This window comes from Petaurus breviceps, unplaced genomic scaffold, assembly GCF_028583685.1.
Source record: "Petaurus breviceps papuanus isolate PSGF00001 unplaced genomic scaffold, PetGlider_PUasm1.0 91041, whole genome shotgun sequence".
NCBI lineage: Eukaryota > Metazoa > Chordata > Mammalia > Diprotodontia > Petauridae > Petaurus > Petaurus breviceps.
In genome coordinates this window covers 13,686,783-13,704,680 of record NW_027187400.1, presented here as the reverse complement: position 1 = coordinate 13,704,680, position 17,898 = coordinate 13,686,783, and the positions used below count along the sequence as shown (strand labels likewise).

The 17,898-nt window shown below is 41.7% G+C and overlaps 1 protein-coding gene across 4 annotated transcripts in view; it reads right to left on the bottom strand.

Moving 5' to 3' along the window:
* LOC138154507 (basic phospholipase A2 RVV-VD-like) overlaps nucleotides 1-17,898 on the bottom strand; it is a 51,733-nt gene that overhangs the window by 28,660 nt on the left and 5,175 nt on the right. For 2 of the 4 annotated variants that reach the window (XM_069079363.1, XM_069079361.1), the window contains one exon: nucleotides 15,067-15,257. In XM_069079363.1, coding sequence (XP_068935464.1) covers nucleotides 15,091-15,257 — 167 coding nt within the window. In that variant the 3' untranslated portion in view covers nucleotides 15,067-15,090. Of the gene's footprint in view, nucleotides 1-9,240; nucleotides 9,571-14,993; nucleotides 15,258-17,898 lie in introns of those variants that run through there. The other 2 variants (XM_069079362.1, XR_011166619.1) reach the window with 2 other exon arrangements.

Sequence of the window (17,898 nt, the reverse complement as noted above, 5' to 3'; positions counted from 1 at the left end):
TTGAGTTTGACTTTCCCCACACAAAAAACCATTATGAGGACCCTATTACTTCCTACCATATCTGTGGGAATGCACCTTGATTTTCACTCTATACTGTCATTTCTTCCTCTTAGTATAGAACTCCACTTTTGCTCCCTTTCCCTCCTCTCCGTCCCAATCTCTTGTCTTTCCCGAGTCACTTCTTTCTATGCTACCTGCCCACTCCCCACTCTTGGAAATCTATATTTACTTATGAAGAACTACAGGTTATAGTCTATAGCATATTAATATTAAAAATGATTATTTTTCTTCTTTTAAATATCTTAGAACTTTAACCCCTGAAATATTTTTTGCTCTTCCATGTTTTTGTTATCCTTTTTGCCCTCAACCAGTAAGAAAGTTTATTAACCATCTTGATCTTTCCTAGAAGCATGAGAGCATTGGATTCATTGCTTAGTCTTTTCTTCTTACTAATTGTACTTTCCCTTTGTTGTGTTTCTCTTCTCTCAAGGCTTTCTCGGTCAAATACCATGCTCCCTTCTGTTTTCTCTTTTCATTATTCATTTTCATTTATATCTGTTGTTTTTTATTTATGTTTTTCCTACTGGAGGGCCAGCCTAATATAAAAAAAAGAAAGAAAAAGGAGTTCCAGAAAACTGAACAAATTAACTTTCTGACAGCATATGCAATGTTACCATACGTTGTTTCCCCTCTCCACCCTCAAACCAGGGAGAGAAGTACACTTTCCTAGCTCTTCTTGGGGATCCAGCTCAGGGATAGGGATTGAACCATGACTTCATTGCTTTAGAAAACTCTGGAATGAGGAAACTCTCTCTACCAATGCAGGTCAGTACCTGCCCTGAAACTTAGGGAGGATTTGCTTAGAGCAGGTTCCTGCCCCTGGCTTAGAGCATTGAATCACTTGCCCACAGTTGAAGAGTCAATATGTTTCAGAGGCAGAATTTGAATTCAAGTGTTCCTGGTCCGGAGATTCATTCCCTATTCCATATAGTAGGGACCAAGTTTAGTCATAATTTGTGTTCGATTTTTATTTTTATCGTTCTTCTTTCTGTTTACAGTGTTGTAATCATAGTGTATATTATTTTCCTTGTTATGCCTATTTTATTTTGCATATCAAATATTTGCTGATTATTTCCCATGTCTTCCTGTATTCTTTGTATTCATCATTTTTTTAATACTACAGTAATATTCTGGAGAATCTAACACAAATTTATTTAGTCAGTCCCCAATCGATAGGCATTCAATTTATTTCCAATTCTTTGCTATTACAAAAACTTCTACTATGCATATTTTGGCCCTTTGTATTTTTGTCCTGTTGGAGTATATGTCTAGCAAAGGAATCTCTGAGAGAAAGAGTATGAGCTTTCTTAACATACCTTTAGACTACTATCTTCTGGTTTGAGGAGATTCTCTGTGGTATTTAAAAATGATTATTTCCCCTATTTGTCTTGTTGACTTCATCTATGACTTCTGGTTTTTGCCCTAAATTTTGCCCTAATTTCTTTCTTTATTTTCTTGCTTTTTTTTTTAAACAAAAAATCGTACTAAGGTTTCTTAGTGTAATTTTTTGGGGGGATGGTGGATAATTTATTTAGCAATTTTATTTTTTTTCATTACAACTTTTGGGGTCAATTTACTTTACTAATTAGTACATCACATAGTACCATTTTTGGAATTATTTGTCCATTTTCCTTCTCTTTTTATGAGTTTTATTGCTGGTTTATCTGCTTGAGCATTAGATACATACCCAATCTTTTTCTCTTGTCTTGTCTTCTATCCCTTTTCCTTTGTACCAAGTAGTATATCGGGTGTCTTTACTATCTGGTTCCTCCCTCATTTACTGCTATCTGTTTTCTCATTCTACTTGACCTCTCCAAAGTATTTGCCATTGTTAGCCACTCTCTCCTTATGAAAACTCTCTCTTACCTGCGTTTTCATTACAACTTCTCTGGTTCTCTTCCTACTTCTGTAGGTGACTCAATGTATCTTTCTTGGTCTCCTTTGTGGGATCATCAGCCATGTCCCAATCCCAATAAGTGGGTATACCCCAGGGCTCTGCCCTACGCCCTCTTCTTTTCCTCTTCATTCTTTCTCTTGGTGACCTCATTACCCACATAGAGATGATCTTTAAATCTACAAACCCAGCCTTTTTCCTCCTGAGTTCCAGCCTTGCATCTCCAATTGCTTTTTGGACATCACCATTTGTACGTCCCATATGCATTTTAACCCTAGTATGGCTGAAACACAACTCATTATCTTTTATCCTAAACCCACTCCTCCTCCTAGCTTCCCTATTTCTTTTGAGGGTACCACCATATTTTTAGTCACCCAGGATTTCATCCTAGCAGTCATCATTGACACACCACTCTCATTTTTCTCCCATATACAATCAGTTGCCAAGTCTTGTTGATTTTACTTTCATAACTTTTCTCAATCTGTACACTTTTCTTTACTCATACTACAACCATCCCAATTCAGCCCCTCTTTAGCCCTTGCCTTCTTGAACCCAGCCTCTTCTCTCTTGAATTCATCTTTCACAGAGGATGTAGATCTGGCCGCTGGACCCAGATGGCTCTGGAGGAGAAAGTGAGGCTGGTGACTTTGTATTAGCCCTCCCTCACTTAAATCCAATTCACTTGCTTGTCATGGTATCACCTCCCTGATGTCATGGTCCTCTTTGAGAACGAAGGACAAATAACAACCCCTGTGAGTACAATGCAGTTTGAGAGGTTCAGGGACCCCCCCCCCAAAAAAAAAAAACCCAGAGTACTAGACAAGGTGATCTGGAATGAATTCATGGACTCAAGCATTCTTCAAGTCAAGTTGGCAAAGGCTATTATTATTATATTACAGTGGGAAGAGCTCCTTAAGGAACTTGCAACTTAAGAGAAATGATGCTAAAGCTTATATAGGAAAAGTAGATTATCTGGCAGATATGCTAATTAGGTGATAATTTACCACCTTGGCCATAGGCGTCATTCACTACTGGAAACCAGGGGAAGGGATTCCTCAGGGGTGCATTTTTTGTCTGTGTAATAGTAATGGAATTTAAAGATCCCCATGTATTGGCTTAGTTTTTGGATTGTGTTAAAACCCAGAGCTTGTGAATCCCACTTGTGGGATGGACTTGTTGATGTGAAAGGAGAGTGCTGAACTGGGAGGAGCTGGTGACGTAAATTTAGAGAGACACAAGCAAAGAGAGAGGCAAAAGAACTTTTTGGAAGCAGCATCTTGGAAGCAGAGAGAGATGGAGAGGATTGCTGAGGGCCAGTTTGAATTGCCCAGGACTTTTGAGAGCTGCCACCCAGAGCTGCCAAGTACTGAGGAGACATGGCTGTTATGCTGGTACTTTGTCTGTTTTGATGTTGTTTTGCCAGATTTGTTCACTGGTGAAAGACAGTGCTGTTGTTGCAGAGGTTCTGGAACCTTGCTGTTGGTTCAGAACTCCTGAGACTGTTCTGCAGACAGAGAGTGAATTCTGTCCACTGGTGAAGGACAGTGCTGTTGTTGCAGAGGTTCTGGAACTTGGCTGTTGGTTCAGAGCTCCTGAGACTGTTCTGCAGAGAGTGAATTGTGCCCATTGGTGAAGGCCAATGCTGTTGTTGCAGAGGTACTGGAACCTTGCTGTTGGTTCAGAAGCCCTGAAGAAGGATTTTCTTGTTGTATGTTTACAGAAATCCTGGAAGAGGGTTTTGCTAATGTTTTCAGGGGTCCTAGAATTGTTCTGCAGACAGAGAATGAATTAATGAAGACACTGGCAATGTCTTTTGTAGCCTTGCTAAGCTTTGTCTCCCCAGGAACAAAGATTGCTGAGAACTTGCCTTGGGTCAAGATGAAAAAAAGACTTTTCTTTGGGTATTAAATATTGTGCTTAAGCTTGTTGTAACTCTGGGGTAGATTCAATTGTGATCCAAGGGTGGGGAACTTTTGACTTTTTTGTGCTCTGTGATTGACCAAATGAATGTACTTTACTTATGATTGGAAATTAATCTCCATTTGAGAAGAGGGGCTTTGTGGTTGACTAAATCAATGTACAGCCTAGGGGTGGAGTAGTACTTAGAAGAGGGTCTTTGGGATTGACTAAATGAATGCCCAGGGGTGGAGTAGTACTTGGAGATTATTGAGTTATACTTGGTGAATGCTATATTTTGAATTATGCTATATTTTGATTTTCTCTGTTCTTAATTTTTCACTGAATAAAATGGAGAGTGCCTATGCTGGTATTTTGAACCTTGGGAAGTTGCCTTTGCTTGGCATTACAGTCTGTTACACCTGTAGCAAGACAGCTTTGAGAGCTGATGTGTATAACTTGACCTCTGGATTAAATATGGTAACTTCCAGGAATCAATACATGATAATTCTGTGGTTGCAAGATAGTCCTGTTTTTCCAAAAGAATTTCTTCAGAGGTCAGCTTGTTCTTGTGATGGGGAAAGATTGTTTTACTGGGACCCACTTGTAACTCGGCGGAAAGGTAGTTTGTCTTACTGGTTAACTAATGAGTTATTGCTAGCCATAATGTCTTTGGGTTGGGGATAAAACCATCAGAGATAGTGTTTTGAGGTTAGGGAAAATGTGATCTTGGAATAGGGGTCCAAGCACAAGCGCTCAAGCACCCTATCATTCCCCCTTAAACAGATGGGACCCAAAATCTTTTAGGGATAAGGGATGAAGGTCTTGGCTTCTGAAACTGCATCATGCTGGGACTGGAGATAGAGCTGTCCCTGCCTCCTGGGGTTCCCCCATTCAAGGGGTTGGGTCTTTAGCCAGTGTCCAGAATTTTTGTCAATGCCAGGTCCAAAGGGTGATGGGTCATAGTCTGAGTGGTCATCTGTAAGTGGAGGGCACTGAGCCTAGAAAAGACATCTTGTGCCAGGCTATCAACTCCTTGCCAATTCTTTCTTTTATGTTTCTCATTTCTTTTTCATCCTTCCTCTAGACTCTTACTTAGTTTATAAAAACAAGGTTTTTTTTTTTTGCTTTTTGGAGGGCAATTTGGGGTTAAGTGACTTGCCCAAGGTCACATGGCTAGTTTTTGTGTTTAGTGTCTGAGGCCGGATTTGAACTCAGGTCCTCCTGACTCCAGGGCTGGTGCTCTATTCACTGAGCCACCTAGCTGCCCCTATAAAAACATTTTTAACTTAAAAAAAACTTATTTTTATCTCTTCCAAGAATTCAAGTTGGATTTGTGTTCAAGCTGTTTTTCTTTGAGGCTTGCTTGTAGATGTTTTGGAACCATTCTCTTATTTTGGGTTTGTGTATTAAATGTCCCTGTCTCTATAATAAGTCTTTATTGTGGAATTGTTCTTGTTCATTCTTCCAGTCCACTGCCTGACGTCAGAAGTAATACTATGACTGGGCTCTGTGTAATCCTGAAGAGAATGTCTGGGCAGGTTCTGCTGCTACTTTCTTGATGCATGGAGAGTTGTGTTATTCTAGGACCTCAGAGATAGCTCATACTAGGGACTTGCAAACTTCCAGTGCTCCCACAGCGGTCTGATGCAGGGCAGTTCTCATCCCCACCCCCTTTGTCTTAGCTCTTCAAGTTCCAAATCTGGACTTAGGTCTGAACCAGGGACCGGTGGCACTGCTTCCTAAGATACTGCAATAGCCTGCTGCTGGCTTCAGTGACTATGAGCCAGCTGGAAAGTTCTGCGGATTCAGAGCGACAGAGCTGTAGGCTCTCCTTTGCTCTGGGATTCTTGCCCTGGTTACTCCTGTGTAGGCTTTAGATTGAACTAGAAATTGGACCCGAGACCCTATTCCTGTCTTGAGGGTTAGAGCCATACAGGTACTGTTTGCTTTTGAGCTTGTTCCTTACTTAGTACATAACCAAGGTCATGCAACCGCTCATTGCCTTGAAATGCCACCCCTGGGCACTTTTTCTCTCCTCAGGCTGCCCTGAACCTGTGACTTGGAACTGAGCCCTGAGCAACAAAGGTTGTAATTGGCATCTTTTCTCACACCTTACGTGAGGTCGAGGTGTCCCGGTATGGGTTTTAATTCTGGAGCACCACTCTGGTCCTCTTTCAGTCCCTGAAATCTGGAGTGTTCCATGTATCATGCTCTTGGTCAGATCCTATCCCCAATGTACACAGATTTATTCTCCCTCTCCCCCTCCCCCTGTTCCTGTCCCTTTCCCCCTCTCCCTGTCCTTCTCCCCCCCCCACCCTTTCCCTCCCTTTCTCCCTCCCTCCATTAATCTGGGCTGGAAAAATATGACTTTAAAAATTTTTTTTCCTATTTGTATTTGGTTTAATTTTCCTACTTGTATTTGATGATTTTCTAGATTTATTTGGAGGGAGATAGCTTTTGGGGGGGGGAGGGTTGGGGGGAGAGAAGGGAACTCAATGTATTTTTTCTTCCTGCCACTCTGCCATCTTGTGTCTACCTCTGTATTTCCTCACTGATATTCTCAAAGCCCAGGTCCTCTGCTCAAAAAATTTCATTAGTTCCCTGTTGCCTCTAGAATGAAATCAAAACTTCTCTTTTGGCAGCCCTTTGACAGTCTGACTCCCAGCTATATTTTGATAATGCACTGATTGCTCATTACTCCCTGTCCCATTCACTATATTCCAGCCCAATTGGCATGCACAGCATTTTAGCTCCTGTTTCTGCCCCTTTGTAAAGGCTTTTTCTCAGTCCTGAAATGATCTCTCTCTCCTCCCTTCCTGTTCACATAACCCTTAGCTTCCTTCAAGGCTCAAATCAAGTGCTACTGCCTAGAACAGTTTTTTTTTCTATTTCTCCAGATATTAATGCTCCATCTCAAGTTACTTTTTAAAAAATACTAGCTGTATGACCCTGGGAAAGTTACTTAAACCTGTTTGCCTCAGCTTCCTCCTCTGTCAAATGAGCTGGAGAAGGTAATGGCAAACTGTGCCAGCATCTTTTCCAAGAAAACCCCAAAGGGGGTCACAAAGAGTTGTACTTAACTGAAAAATGACTAAACAACAATAACCACCTATCTCAATCCTTAGTACCACACCTTGTACCCAGATAATGCTGAATAACTAAATGTTAGTTGGTTGAATTGACTTCTGTCCAGACCCTTAGATGTAGGCATCTTTAATGACTTCCCATGGATGTTTTGCAGGAGATAATATATGTGGAAGAAGTGAGGAGGGAGGAGGAGAAGAAGAGAAAGCACCTGGATCTTGTGAAGGGGAAACTATATAGAAAGCCAACTGAGGCTGAAATCATGCCCTTCTCTCTCAGGAAGGCTCTAGCTGGGATGTTCTTTTGGCTCTCTCCCCCTGCCCCTGTTGCCCGCCTTCTCTGCCAGGGGGTGAATGAGTTCAGTGCTCTCTCTCCCCCTTAATGGGTGGGTATAGATGGAAGGGAGAACAGACTTGGTTACTGTCAGTAAGGGATAGTATATAAGTCACAGCACCTACGTTCTGATTGGCAGGTTATTGGAGCAGATGGAGTGCAGTACAGGAAATGGGTCCTTCACATGGTTCATTACTATTATTTCAGAAAAGCTTGCCTGCTTCTATTTGTTGTAATTCTGGCTCCTCTATGAGCTCCATTTCTTCTCATTTTGAGGTGATGGGTATGAGAGTTTGGACTTAGAAATAACTACTCACTCATTGGCATCTATCTCCTGAATATCTGCTTATTCTTCAAGGACCATCTCAGAAGCCACTCAATTATTAGACTGTCCTGTCCTTCCAAGGTGACTTTTTTTTTCTGATTTCTCCAACTAGAAGTGGTCTAGCACTCCTTGGATATTTTTTTTAAAAGCAATTGGGGTTAAGTAACTTGCTCAAGGTTACACAGCCAGTTATTTCTGGGTGTGGTGCTAAGTATCTGAGCCTGGATTCGATCCCAGGTCATCCCGACTCTGGGGCTGGTGCTCTTACTCACTGAGCCACCTGGCTGCCCCTACTCCTTGTATCTTTTACAGAACATCTCCTATACTGAGCACATACTATAATCTTTTCGAGATCTGTGGCTTCTTGAGTGGAACTCTGTCTACTGATTCCATTTATAATTCTTTTCTTCCTTTGCAGAAGGTTTCATGAATTACTGAGGCCAAAACAATTACTGGCCAAGCAGATAAGGCTTCTGAGGGTGAGTTCTGTATGTCACTAGTCTGGACCTCAGACAACCAGTCTGTTCTCAGGCATGGGGACAGGTGCCAGAGCTTGAGCTAGCATTGGAGAATTTTAGCGCTTAATGAATAGTTTTGAAGTCAAATGAAAATCTGACCCTTGGAACTGTTAGCAGAGTGTTTAATGCCCACTGAGTGATTCTGGGCCCTTCTGATTCTGGGTCCTGGCTTCTCTTTTCTGGACAGGTGCTGCTGGGCACATGACTGCTGCTATGGAAAGTTAGAAGGAAAACGTGAATCCAAACTCACAAGGTTATAGCTTCACCTACACAGCAGGTGTTGTTACCTCTAATAAGTCGTTAATAATTATAATAAGTGGCATTTACATAATGCTTGGAACATACCAGGCACTGTGGTAAACTTTTTATAAATATTTTGTGATTTGACCCTCACAACAACCCTGGGAGTTGCTGCTATAATCTCTATTTTACAGATGAGGAAACTGAGGCAGACAGCTGTCAAATGACTTTCCCAAGGTCACACAGCTCCTAAGGGTCTGAGGCCAGATTTGAACTTAGGATTTCTTGAGTACAGGGCTAGCATTGTCTATCCACTGTACCATCTACCTACCTCATTGGGGGTCTTTCTCTTTGGGTTGGTGTGCCTGAAGTCTCTTGCTCCTTAAAGTACAGCTTCCTTGGTAATTCAGTCAGTTTACATTTGTGGTGACACAATCTTCCATTGCCATCAGACAGGTAGTTCCCTGAGGGAAAGAGTACCTTTTTCCTCATATCCATTCCCCTCCCCCCCAAGACATGAGTCTGCACAGTGAGGATGTTCTGTTCTTCATAATGATTTATGATCATTAAGAAGGGTCAAGCTTTTCTCACATCCTTTCCCATGTTATCATCCCACCTCAGAGCTTAGATAGGACTCATATTTAGAGCCCCTCCAGCATGGACTTTAGCAGGGTCCCTTGTAGAAAAAGTAGTCAGGGACAGCCAGGCGGCTCAGTAAGAGCACTGGCCCTGGAGTCAGGAGGACCTGAGTTCAAACCTGGCCTAAGACAATTGCGACTTACTAGCTGTGTGAACAGGGTTAAGTCACTTAACCCCAATTGCCCTGCCATCCTCCCTCCAAAAAAAATTTAATTAAAAAAGAAAAAGTAGTTAGTGACCAAAGGAGGTGTCATATATAGTATAGCTGTTTAATTCTTCCAGTACAAAAGACTTATAAATACTTAATACTTAAAACATAAAAAAATCAAAACCCAAGCTAAACCACACTAATTAGACTGTCCTGGGAGGTCAGGATGGCATTTCTGGATCGTGTCTCAGAACTAGACTGGGCAGATCCCAAAATCTTGATCTCCTGGTCATTCAGTCATGGGACGCACTTCTGGGAAGATAGGAAACCAGTACCAACTCAGGACCTCCTGGACTGTCCAACTCATGAGGTTATAGCCAAGGCTGGAAATATGCCTTTCTCAGGATTGATGTTTGCTGAGCTGAGCTGGCTTTAGAGAAACAAACACAAAACCAAACCAAACCAGAAAAGGTCAGATAACCTGAGGTCCGATCTCATGCTAACTTAGGCAAGAGCTTATTCTCATGGCTGTCCACTTGAGTTGCTGCTTCTGGAGAGGGGCAAAGAGAGGGATGAGGCATCCCCTCCCCTCTTCCCTTTGCTTTGTCCAATGGGGTTTCCCATCCACCCCCTTCCCCACTTTGCTGGAAGTCCAAAGACAAAATGGCTCTGGTTCTGTCCCAAGACAGAACAGATTAAGGAGAGAGAGAGACAGTTGGAGTCTTTCTACAGGCTCTTAGCCTATGAAAGTAGGAATGGTTCTTCTAAAAGAACTCCTTTGTCCATGATGCTAATCCTCTCTGACACAACCCCCCAGTTATTGGGAGGTATAAAATCCAATCAAGAATTATTGCATCATTTCGGCAAAGACACAAGTATCTGTCCTTCAGCAGGGGACTAGTAATGATGATGGTAATGATAATTAATAGTAATAGTTGACATCTATTGAGAGTTTACTATGTGCCAGGCACCCTGTCTGCTAAGTACTTTGCAATTATTATTTCATTTGATCCCCACAACAACCCTGGAAGGTAGGTGCTATTACCACCCCCATTTTACAGGTGGAGAAACTGAGGCAAAGAGTGGATAAGTGACTTACCCAGTAAAGTGTCAGAGACTGGATTTGAACTCAGGTCTTCCCAGCTCCAGGCCTGGTACTCTATCTACCCTAGCACTTACCAATGCACAGGAAACTTTTTCATTTGTTTGTTTTGTTTTTTCTCTTAAAAGACCAGTCAACCCCAAATCACTCTGGTCCCAGACCAAGCTCTCCCCACTTGGTCACTATTTGGATCCTGATTGACTTTGAATGAATGTGAATAACAATTGTTTCTGTTTTGGCCAGAAATCCTGAGTGTCTTCCCTCCCAGATCTATTTTTTTTCAAGAGGCCATTCTTTGCCTCTTTTCTTTAAGTCTTAATACTGAATGGGTGTTGCCTCAGTCAAACTGAGACTTGTTAAAGACCTTAGCTTGAAAAGGTCAAGGTCCCTCACTACATCCTGAGTCATCTCCAGTTGTCCTAATCCATATCTGACTACTGGATCCAGATGGTTCCAGAGGTGAAGGGGAGGCTGGTGACTTTGCACAGCCCTGCCTCACTGAAATCCAGTTCACTTTTGTGTCATGGCATCACCTTCCTGATGTCATGGTCCTCTTCGAGAATGAAGGATAAAAAGTATCAGCAACTTCTGTACCAATGCACATATATGCCCATCACCACGGAGTCAGATTGCAAGCTCAATTAGATGACTCTTACTATAGTCTATATAGTCATTAATTCATTTTTCATTAATTTTTTTCTACAAACTTTTAAAAATTATTATTAAAGCCTACTGGGTGGCTCAGTGGATAGAGCACCAGGTCTGGACAAGATCTGAATTCGAATCCAGTTGTTGACACTTACTAGCTATGTGAACCTAAGCAAATCACTTAACTGCTGCCTCAGTTTCCCCATCTGTAAAATGGTCATAATAAGGGCACCTACCTCCCAGGGTTGTTGTGAAGATTAAATGAAATAATAATTGAAAAGTGCTTAGCACAGTGCTAGAGCCAATATTATTTAAGAGACATCAGGGCTCTAATCTCATCTCTGATACTTACTAGTTGTGTGACCCTGGTCAAATCACTTCATTTCTCTGAATCTGTTTCTTTATCTTTCTTTTTTAATTTAAATTAATTTTTAAAAATTAACAAGAATCTTTTTTCTTTCTCCTCCTTCTCTTACCAATTAGGGGGGAAAAATTAATGACATGGGTAACATGTACCCTTGATGATCAAATGAAATAATCTGTATAATATATTTCATAGACCCTGAAACATTATGGAAAAGTCAGCTTGATACAATCCCTTACATTCTCCCCCCTCTGCTTTTTGTTCTGTTCTCTGTGTTTCCTGCCAATTCGGAATTATGGGAGGTGGAAGCTGGAAGCTGTATTGTGACAAGATACTCGTTGAATGTCTCAAGAAACACATGAGCAGCTTCAACCCTGCATACATATGCTTTCCCTGCTCCCAACACAGTGAGAAAAACCTTCCCTGCCCATCCTGAGCCTGCCGGGTCCCTTTCTTATCCTTAGCACTTATTCCTCTCCAGGCTTTCCAAACTCCAGGCTCCCAGAATCCTCCAAGAAGGTGCCACATCTCAGGCATTAAAAACTGAAAAAAAAAGAGGCTCCTGGGATTTGTGGGGGTATGGGGTGATGATCTGGAAGAGGCCTTAAAAAGAAGGCCAGAGGTGTCAAACATGGGGCCCAGGGCCTGACTCAGACTAAAATATAATTGGGAAATAGATTAACAAAATTAAAAAAAAATAAAGTTGAGCATCATTAATGTTAATGTGTAGTTTTCTAAGTCATTATGCAGCTGGCACAGCTCTTTAGGTGTGGTTTAGGGGCTCCACTTGTGACATCAGTTTGTCCCCAGCCATCTTGTCCCAACTCTTTGTTTTACAAAGGAAGAAAGTGAAGTCCAGGAGAGTTTCAGGGCCTTAACCAAGGTCAGCAAGTGGAAAAGGGAGATTCAAATCAATTTTAAATCCACACTTACTTTTACTGTTCCTCAGAGCCTCCTTTAGAACAGGGAATTTCAGAACTGAGAGGGCCCTTAGAACACAGAATGGAAGAGCTGGGAGGGGTCTTAGAACACAGGATGTCAGAGCTGAGAGAGGCCTTAGAACACAGTATGTCGGAGCTGGGAGAGGCCTTAGAACACAGGATGTCAGAGCTGGGAGGGCCCTTAGAACACAGGATGTCAGAACTGGGAGAGGCCTTAGAACACAGGATGTCAGAGCTGGGAGGGCCCTTAGAACATAGGATGTCAGAGCTGGGAGAGGCCTTAGAACACAGGATGTCAGAGCTGGTAGGGCCCTTAGAACATAGGATGTCAGAACTGGGAAGGTAAGAAGCACAAAGTCTCAGAGTTCAAAGAGACCGGCCTGAGGTGATGCACTTTAGAAGTCTTGTCCAACTTGTACCAGTGACAATTCCCACTACAGCACTCCCAACAAATGGTCATCTTAGCCTTAACTAGAAAACCTAGAGACAGAGGCCTGCCTACCTCCCAAACTTGTCCATTCCCCTTTGGGATCACTCTGATTATCGGGAAGTTTTTCTGTACATTGAAACAAAATTTTCATCTCTCCAACCCTCCCCCATTGCTCCTAGTTCTTCCTACTTAAGGGAAAAACTAACAAATGACAGAACCAGACTAATCTCTGCTATTCATGTCAGTGAGGCCCAAGTTCCTTCAATATTTGAAGAAAGAATCACCTTAGAGATCATAAAGTATCCCCCTCATTTTATAAATCAAGAAACCAAACCCCTGAGAGAGTGGAAATGACTTGACCAGAGTCATATAGACAGGGGAAAGACTGGAAGTGCTATGACCTGTAATCTAGGACCCAGGTTTCAATCCCCAGACTCATCTTTCCACCCTACAATGCCCAGCTCCATTTCACAGATGGAGAAACTGAAACCTAGAGAATTTTGGACTGATACAAGTTATGAAGTTTTGGAGTAGATAATGATAGAATCTAGATAGCCCATAGATCATTCCCCTTAATTTACAGGAAAGAGAACCAAGGCCCAGGGGCTTAAAGGAGCTTGTACACAGACAGTAAACAGCCAGACGGTGAACCAAAGGAGGAACTTCACCAGTGCAAAATGGGGAAAGATGGGTTAGAGCAGACAGCTGTTCGTCTGGAAATTATTTGGGGGTTTTAGTAGACTGCAGGTTCCAAATGAGTCAGCAGTGGTAGGAGGCAGACAAAAAAGCTAGTGCAATCTGAAGCTGCATTAAGAGAGGCTCAGCTCGGGACAGCCAGGCAGCACAGCGAGTAAGAGCACTGGCCGCAGTGTTGGGATGACCTGGGATTGAAGCCAGGCTCAGACACTTAGCACCCACCAAGAAACACCTGGCCATGTAACCTTGAGCAAGTTACTTAACCCCAATTGCTTAGGGGCAGCCAGGTGGCTCAGCGAGTAAGAGCACCGGCCGCAGTATTGGGATGACCTGGGATCAAAGCCAGGCTCAGACACTTAGCACCACACCCAGAAACACCTGGCTGTGTAACCTTGAGCAAGTTACTTAACCTTGATTGCTTAAAAAAAAGAGAGAGACTCAGCTTCCAGGAATAGGGAAAAGATAATCCCACTGTCCTCTGCCCTCAGAAATACCCATCTGGTGTGGTGCCCTGTCAGTGACATACCTGAGTCAAGATTCTGATAAAGGTTTAGAGGAAGGGGTCCAGAGGACAGAAACCAGGATGATGAAGTCTGGAGTTTATGGCCTAAGAGGATTGGCTGAAGGATGTTTAGGAGACTTGTGGAGAACTGGAGTCAGCTACAAGCATTAGAAAGTCTGCCAAGTGCAAGAGGGGCAGCATTTGATCTCCTTGGCCCAGGAAGGCAATGGCCCCAGCAATGGCCAGACCTTGCGAGGAGGCCCATTTAGGCTCACCAAACTCGCTAGCGATGAGAACTGTCCCAGAGTGGCAGGGCCTTCCTTGGGAGGTTCTGCCCCACCAGCATGTTCCGTGTGTCTCCACTTGGATTGCCTTTCCACACCTTTTGATTATGTCCTCCAGGGGGACAGCAAGCACAGTATTTGTTGAATGCTATTAGAAAATAGCTTACATTTCTTTAGTACTACAACATCCTTGGGAGGTGGGATTATTATCTTTGTTTTACAGCAGAGGGAACTGAAGCTCAGAGGGATTGAGAGATTTCCCCAGGGTTCCAAAATGAATATCCTCATTCATTAAACACTTGGGGCTTACACCTTGGAGCCGAATTCAGGCCTTGTTATTCCAAGACCAGTCCTCTTCCTACAATACCCCACAGGCCTAGACAGACAGACCCAGACCACACAAAATAACAAGGCTTCTCAATATGGCATTGTCATTGAGTGAGAAATAAAGCAGATGCTGAGTTTGCAAACTACCATGAGTTTGGCCCTCTGCATCCCCAGAAACTGATCTTCCCAGGGGGATGCCCAGAAGGGAGAGAGTCATTATGGTACCAATATGGTACTGTGGAATAAACTCAGAGACCTGAGGAATGGGTTTAAGGTCCTACCTCTAATACTACCTACAACATATATGGACAGGATAGAGATAGAAGTTTTTATTGGTACAGGGGACTCCTAGAGCAGGAAACTCCCTCTACCAATGCAGGTCAATACCTTTTCTGTAGCTCTGTAATATATATCCATGTGTATATGATTTAATACATACACATACATATATGTACATATATCTGCATGTATGCATGTGTATGTATATACACATTATATATGTGTATATATAAAATGTACGTATATATAGAGAGAGAGACATAGACATCCATATACTCACATGTACAAAACTCTTAGCCTGCCACTAGGATAAGCAATGATTGCTGTGGGCAGGCAGGGCCGGGTCAGCTTACCACTTGGCATATGAGGAAGCCAGATCAGGATTCCACAGATGAGCAGGGGGGTGTAGGACTCTTGCAATGTTGCCTTTCATTCCAGCGGTACCAGCGATACTTAGATTGGTATGTGTTCATCTCTTTGTGGAGACAGAGAGCAATTTTTTTGTCACACTCACAACTCATCCTGTTACACCAGCTGCCGGCACCTGGTTGGGAAAAGGAGATGGAGAAGGTTGGATTTCAGACTCCGGCTGGAGAATCAGTCTTGCACCTCAGGAACATCTAGAATTCTGTCTCTTATTGGAAGCCTTCCCCATTACTTAAGTTTCTTTAAAAGAAAATAGGTATAGTCTTTAAAAAATTTTTTTTAGCTTTTTTCCTGGATGTTACATTTTTTAGGGGAATTAATTTCAGCTTCCCTTTCTTGGGATACATTATACGTTAAATACTGTAATTATAAAGTTTAAAAACCACTGAAAGATGAAATAAAGTGGCAGCTAGGTGGCACAGTGGATAGAGCACTGACCCTAGAGTTAGGAGGACCTGAATTCAAATACAACCTCAGATACTTGCTAGCTGTGTGACCCTGAGTCACTTAACCCTGATTGCCTACACCCCCTTCCCCCCCAAAAAAAGAAAGGTGAAATAAAAACTATGTTTCTTGGCCCTTTATCCTTTGTTTCTTCAGTGACTGAGTTGGAATAGTGGAATAGGATACAGATAGTGCAATGGGTCACACAGCTTCTTTGACATCTATAAATATGAATGGTACTTAAACATTCATAGCTTAGTAGCTGAACTAGCTTTCCTGTTGCTCATCGAACATGATTTTTCATTTCCTGTCTTCATTCATTTACATTCCCTCCTACAATCTTTTCCCTTTTCACTTCTGCCTCTTGGAATCCCTAGATTCCTCCAAAACTTAGCTCAAGGAACAATTTTTACATAAGCCCTTTTCAAATCACTCAATTTCTAGTGTTTTCTATCCCAAATTACCTGTTATTTATTTTGTACATTTTAAAAATGTGTTCTTATTTATATAGATGCTATATTGTCTGGTATAATGTAAGCTTCTTGAGGGCAGGGTCTGCTTGATTTTAAAAAATACTTAACCTAAAGGGTGATACCATAAGCAAATTAGGAGAGCAAAGAATGGTTTACTTGCCAGATCTATGAAGAAAGGAAGACTTTATGACTAAAAAAGAGACAGTGTCATGAAATGCAAAATAGATGATTTTGCACAAACAAAAAACTTTTGCACAAACAAAACCAGTGCAACCAAGAGGAAAGCAGAAAGCTGGGAAAACAATTTTTATAGTAAGTGTCTCTCATAAAGGCCTCATTTCTCAATATTTAGAGAACTGAGTCAAATGTATATGAATATGTCATTCCACACTTGATAAATGGTCAGAGGATGTGAACAGGCAGTTTTCAGCTTTCATTGAAAAAATCAAAGCTATCTATAGCCATGAAAAAACACTCTAAATCACTATTGATTAGGCAAATGCAAATTAAAACAACTATAAGGTACCACCTCATACCTATTAGATTGCATAATATAACAGAAAAAGAAAATGATAAATATTAGAGAAGATATGGGAAAACTGGGACACTACACAGTTGGTGGGGTTGTGAACTGATCCAACCATTCTGGAGAACAATTTGGAACTATGCCTAAAGGCCTACAAAACTATTCATACCCTTTGATCCAGAAATACCAGTGTAGGTCTGTATCCTAAAGAGATCACAAAAAAGAGAAAGGGACCCACATGTACAAAAATATTTATAGCAACTCTTTTTGTGGTGGCAAAGAAGTGGAAATTGGAAATTTCCCATCAACTGGAGAATGGCTGAACAAGTTGTAGTATATGAATGTAATGGAATACTATTGTTCCATAAGAAATGATGAGCAGGATTATTTCAGAAAAACCTGGAAAGATTTACATTCACTGAGGCTGAGTGAAATGAGCAGAACCAGGAGAACATTGTACACAGTCACAATAACATTGTGAGATGACCAACTATGATTGATTTAGCTCTTCTCAGTAATACAGTGACCTAAGACAATTCCAAAAGACCCACGATGGAAAATGCTATCCACATCCAGAAAAAGAACCAATGGAGTCTGAATGCAGATTGAAGCATAGTATTTTCATTTTTTTGTTTTTTTTTCTTTTGCTCTGTTTCTTCTTTTACAGCACAACTAATGCAGAAATATGTTTAATATTATTGCACATATATAACCTATATTAGATTGCTTATCATTTTGAGGAGGGGGGAGGGGAGGAAGGTAAAAAGAAAAATTTGGAGCTCAAAATCTTTTAAAGAATGAGTGCTAAATATTGTCTTTACATGTAATTGGAATAAAATACTATTAAAAATCTTTGTATCTCCAGTGCCTATCAGAGTGTATTGGCATGTGTTTGTGGCTATTCAGTCATTTCAGTTCCTGTCTGACTCTTCATGACCCCATTTAGGGTTTTCTTGGCAAGCATACTGGAATGGTTTGCCATTTCCTCCTCCAGATCATTTTACAGATAAGAAAACTGAGGCAAACAGCATTAACTTACTTGCCCAGTATCTGAGTAATTGTCTGAGACCAGATTTGAATTCAGGAGGATGAGTCTTCCTGACTCCAGCCCCCTCTCTCTATCCACTGTACCATCTAGCTGCCTTGTGCACCTGGCATGCAGCAGGTGCTTAATAAATGTTTTTTGATTAATTGATTTTTTCAATTTTAGAACTTCCATGTTCTTTGCTTCTAGATATTTGAGGGCAGAGGCAGTGTCTCATTATGCACCCATCCATCCATCCATCCATCCATCCATCCATCCATCCATCCATCCA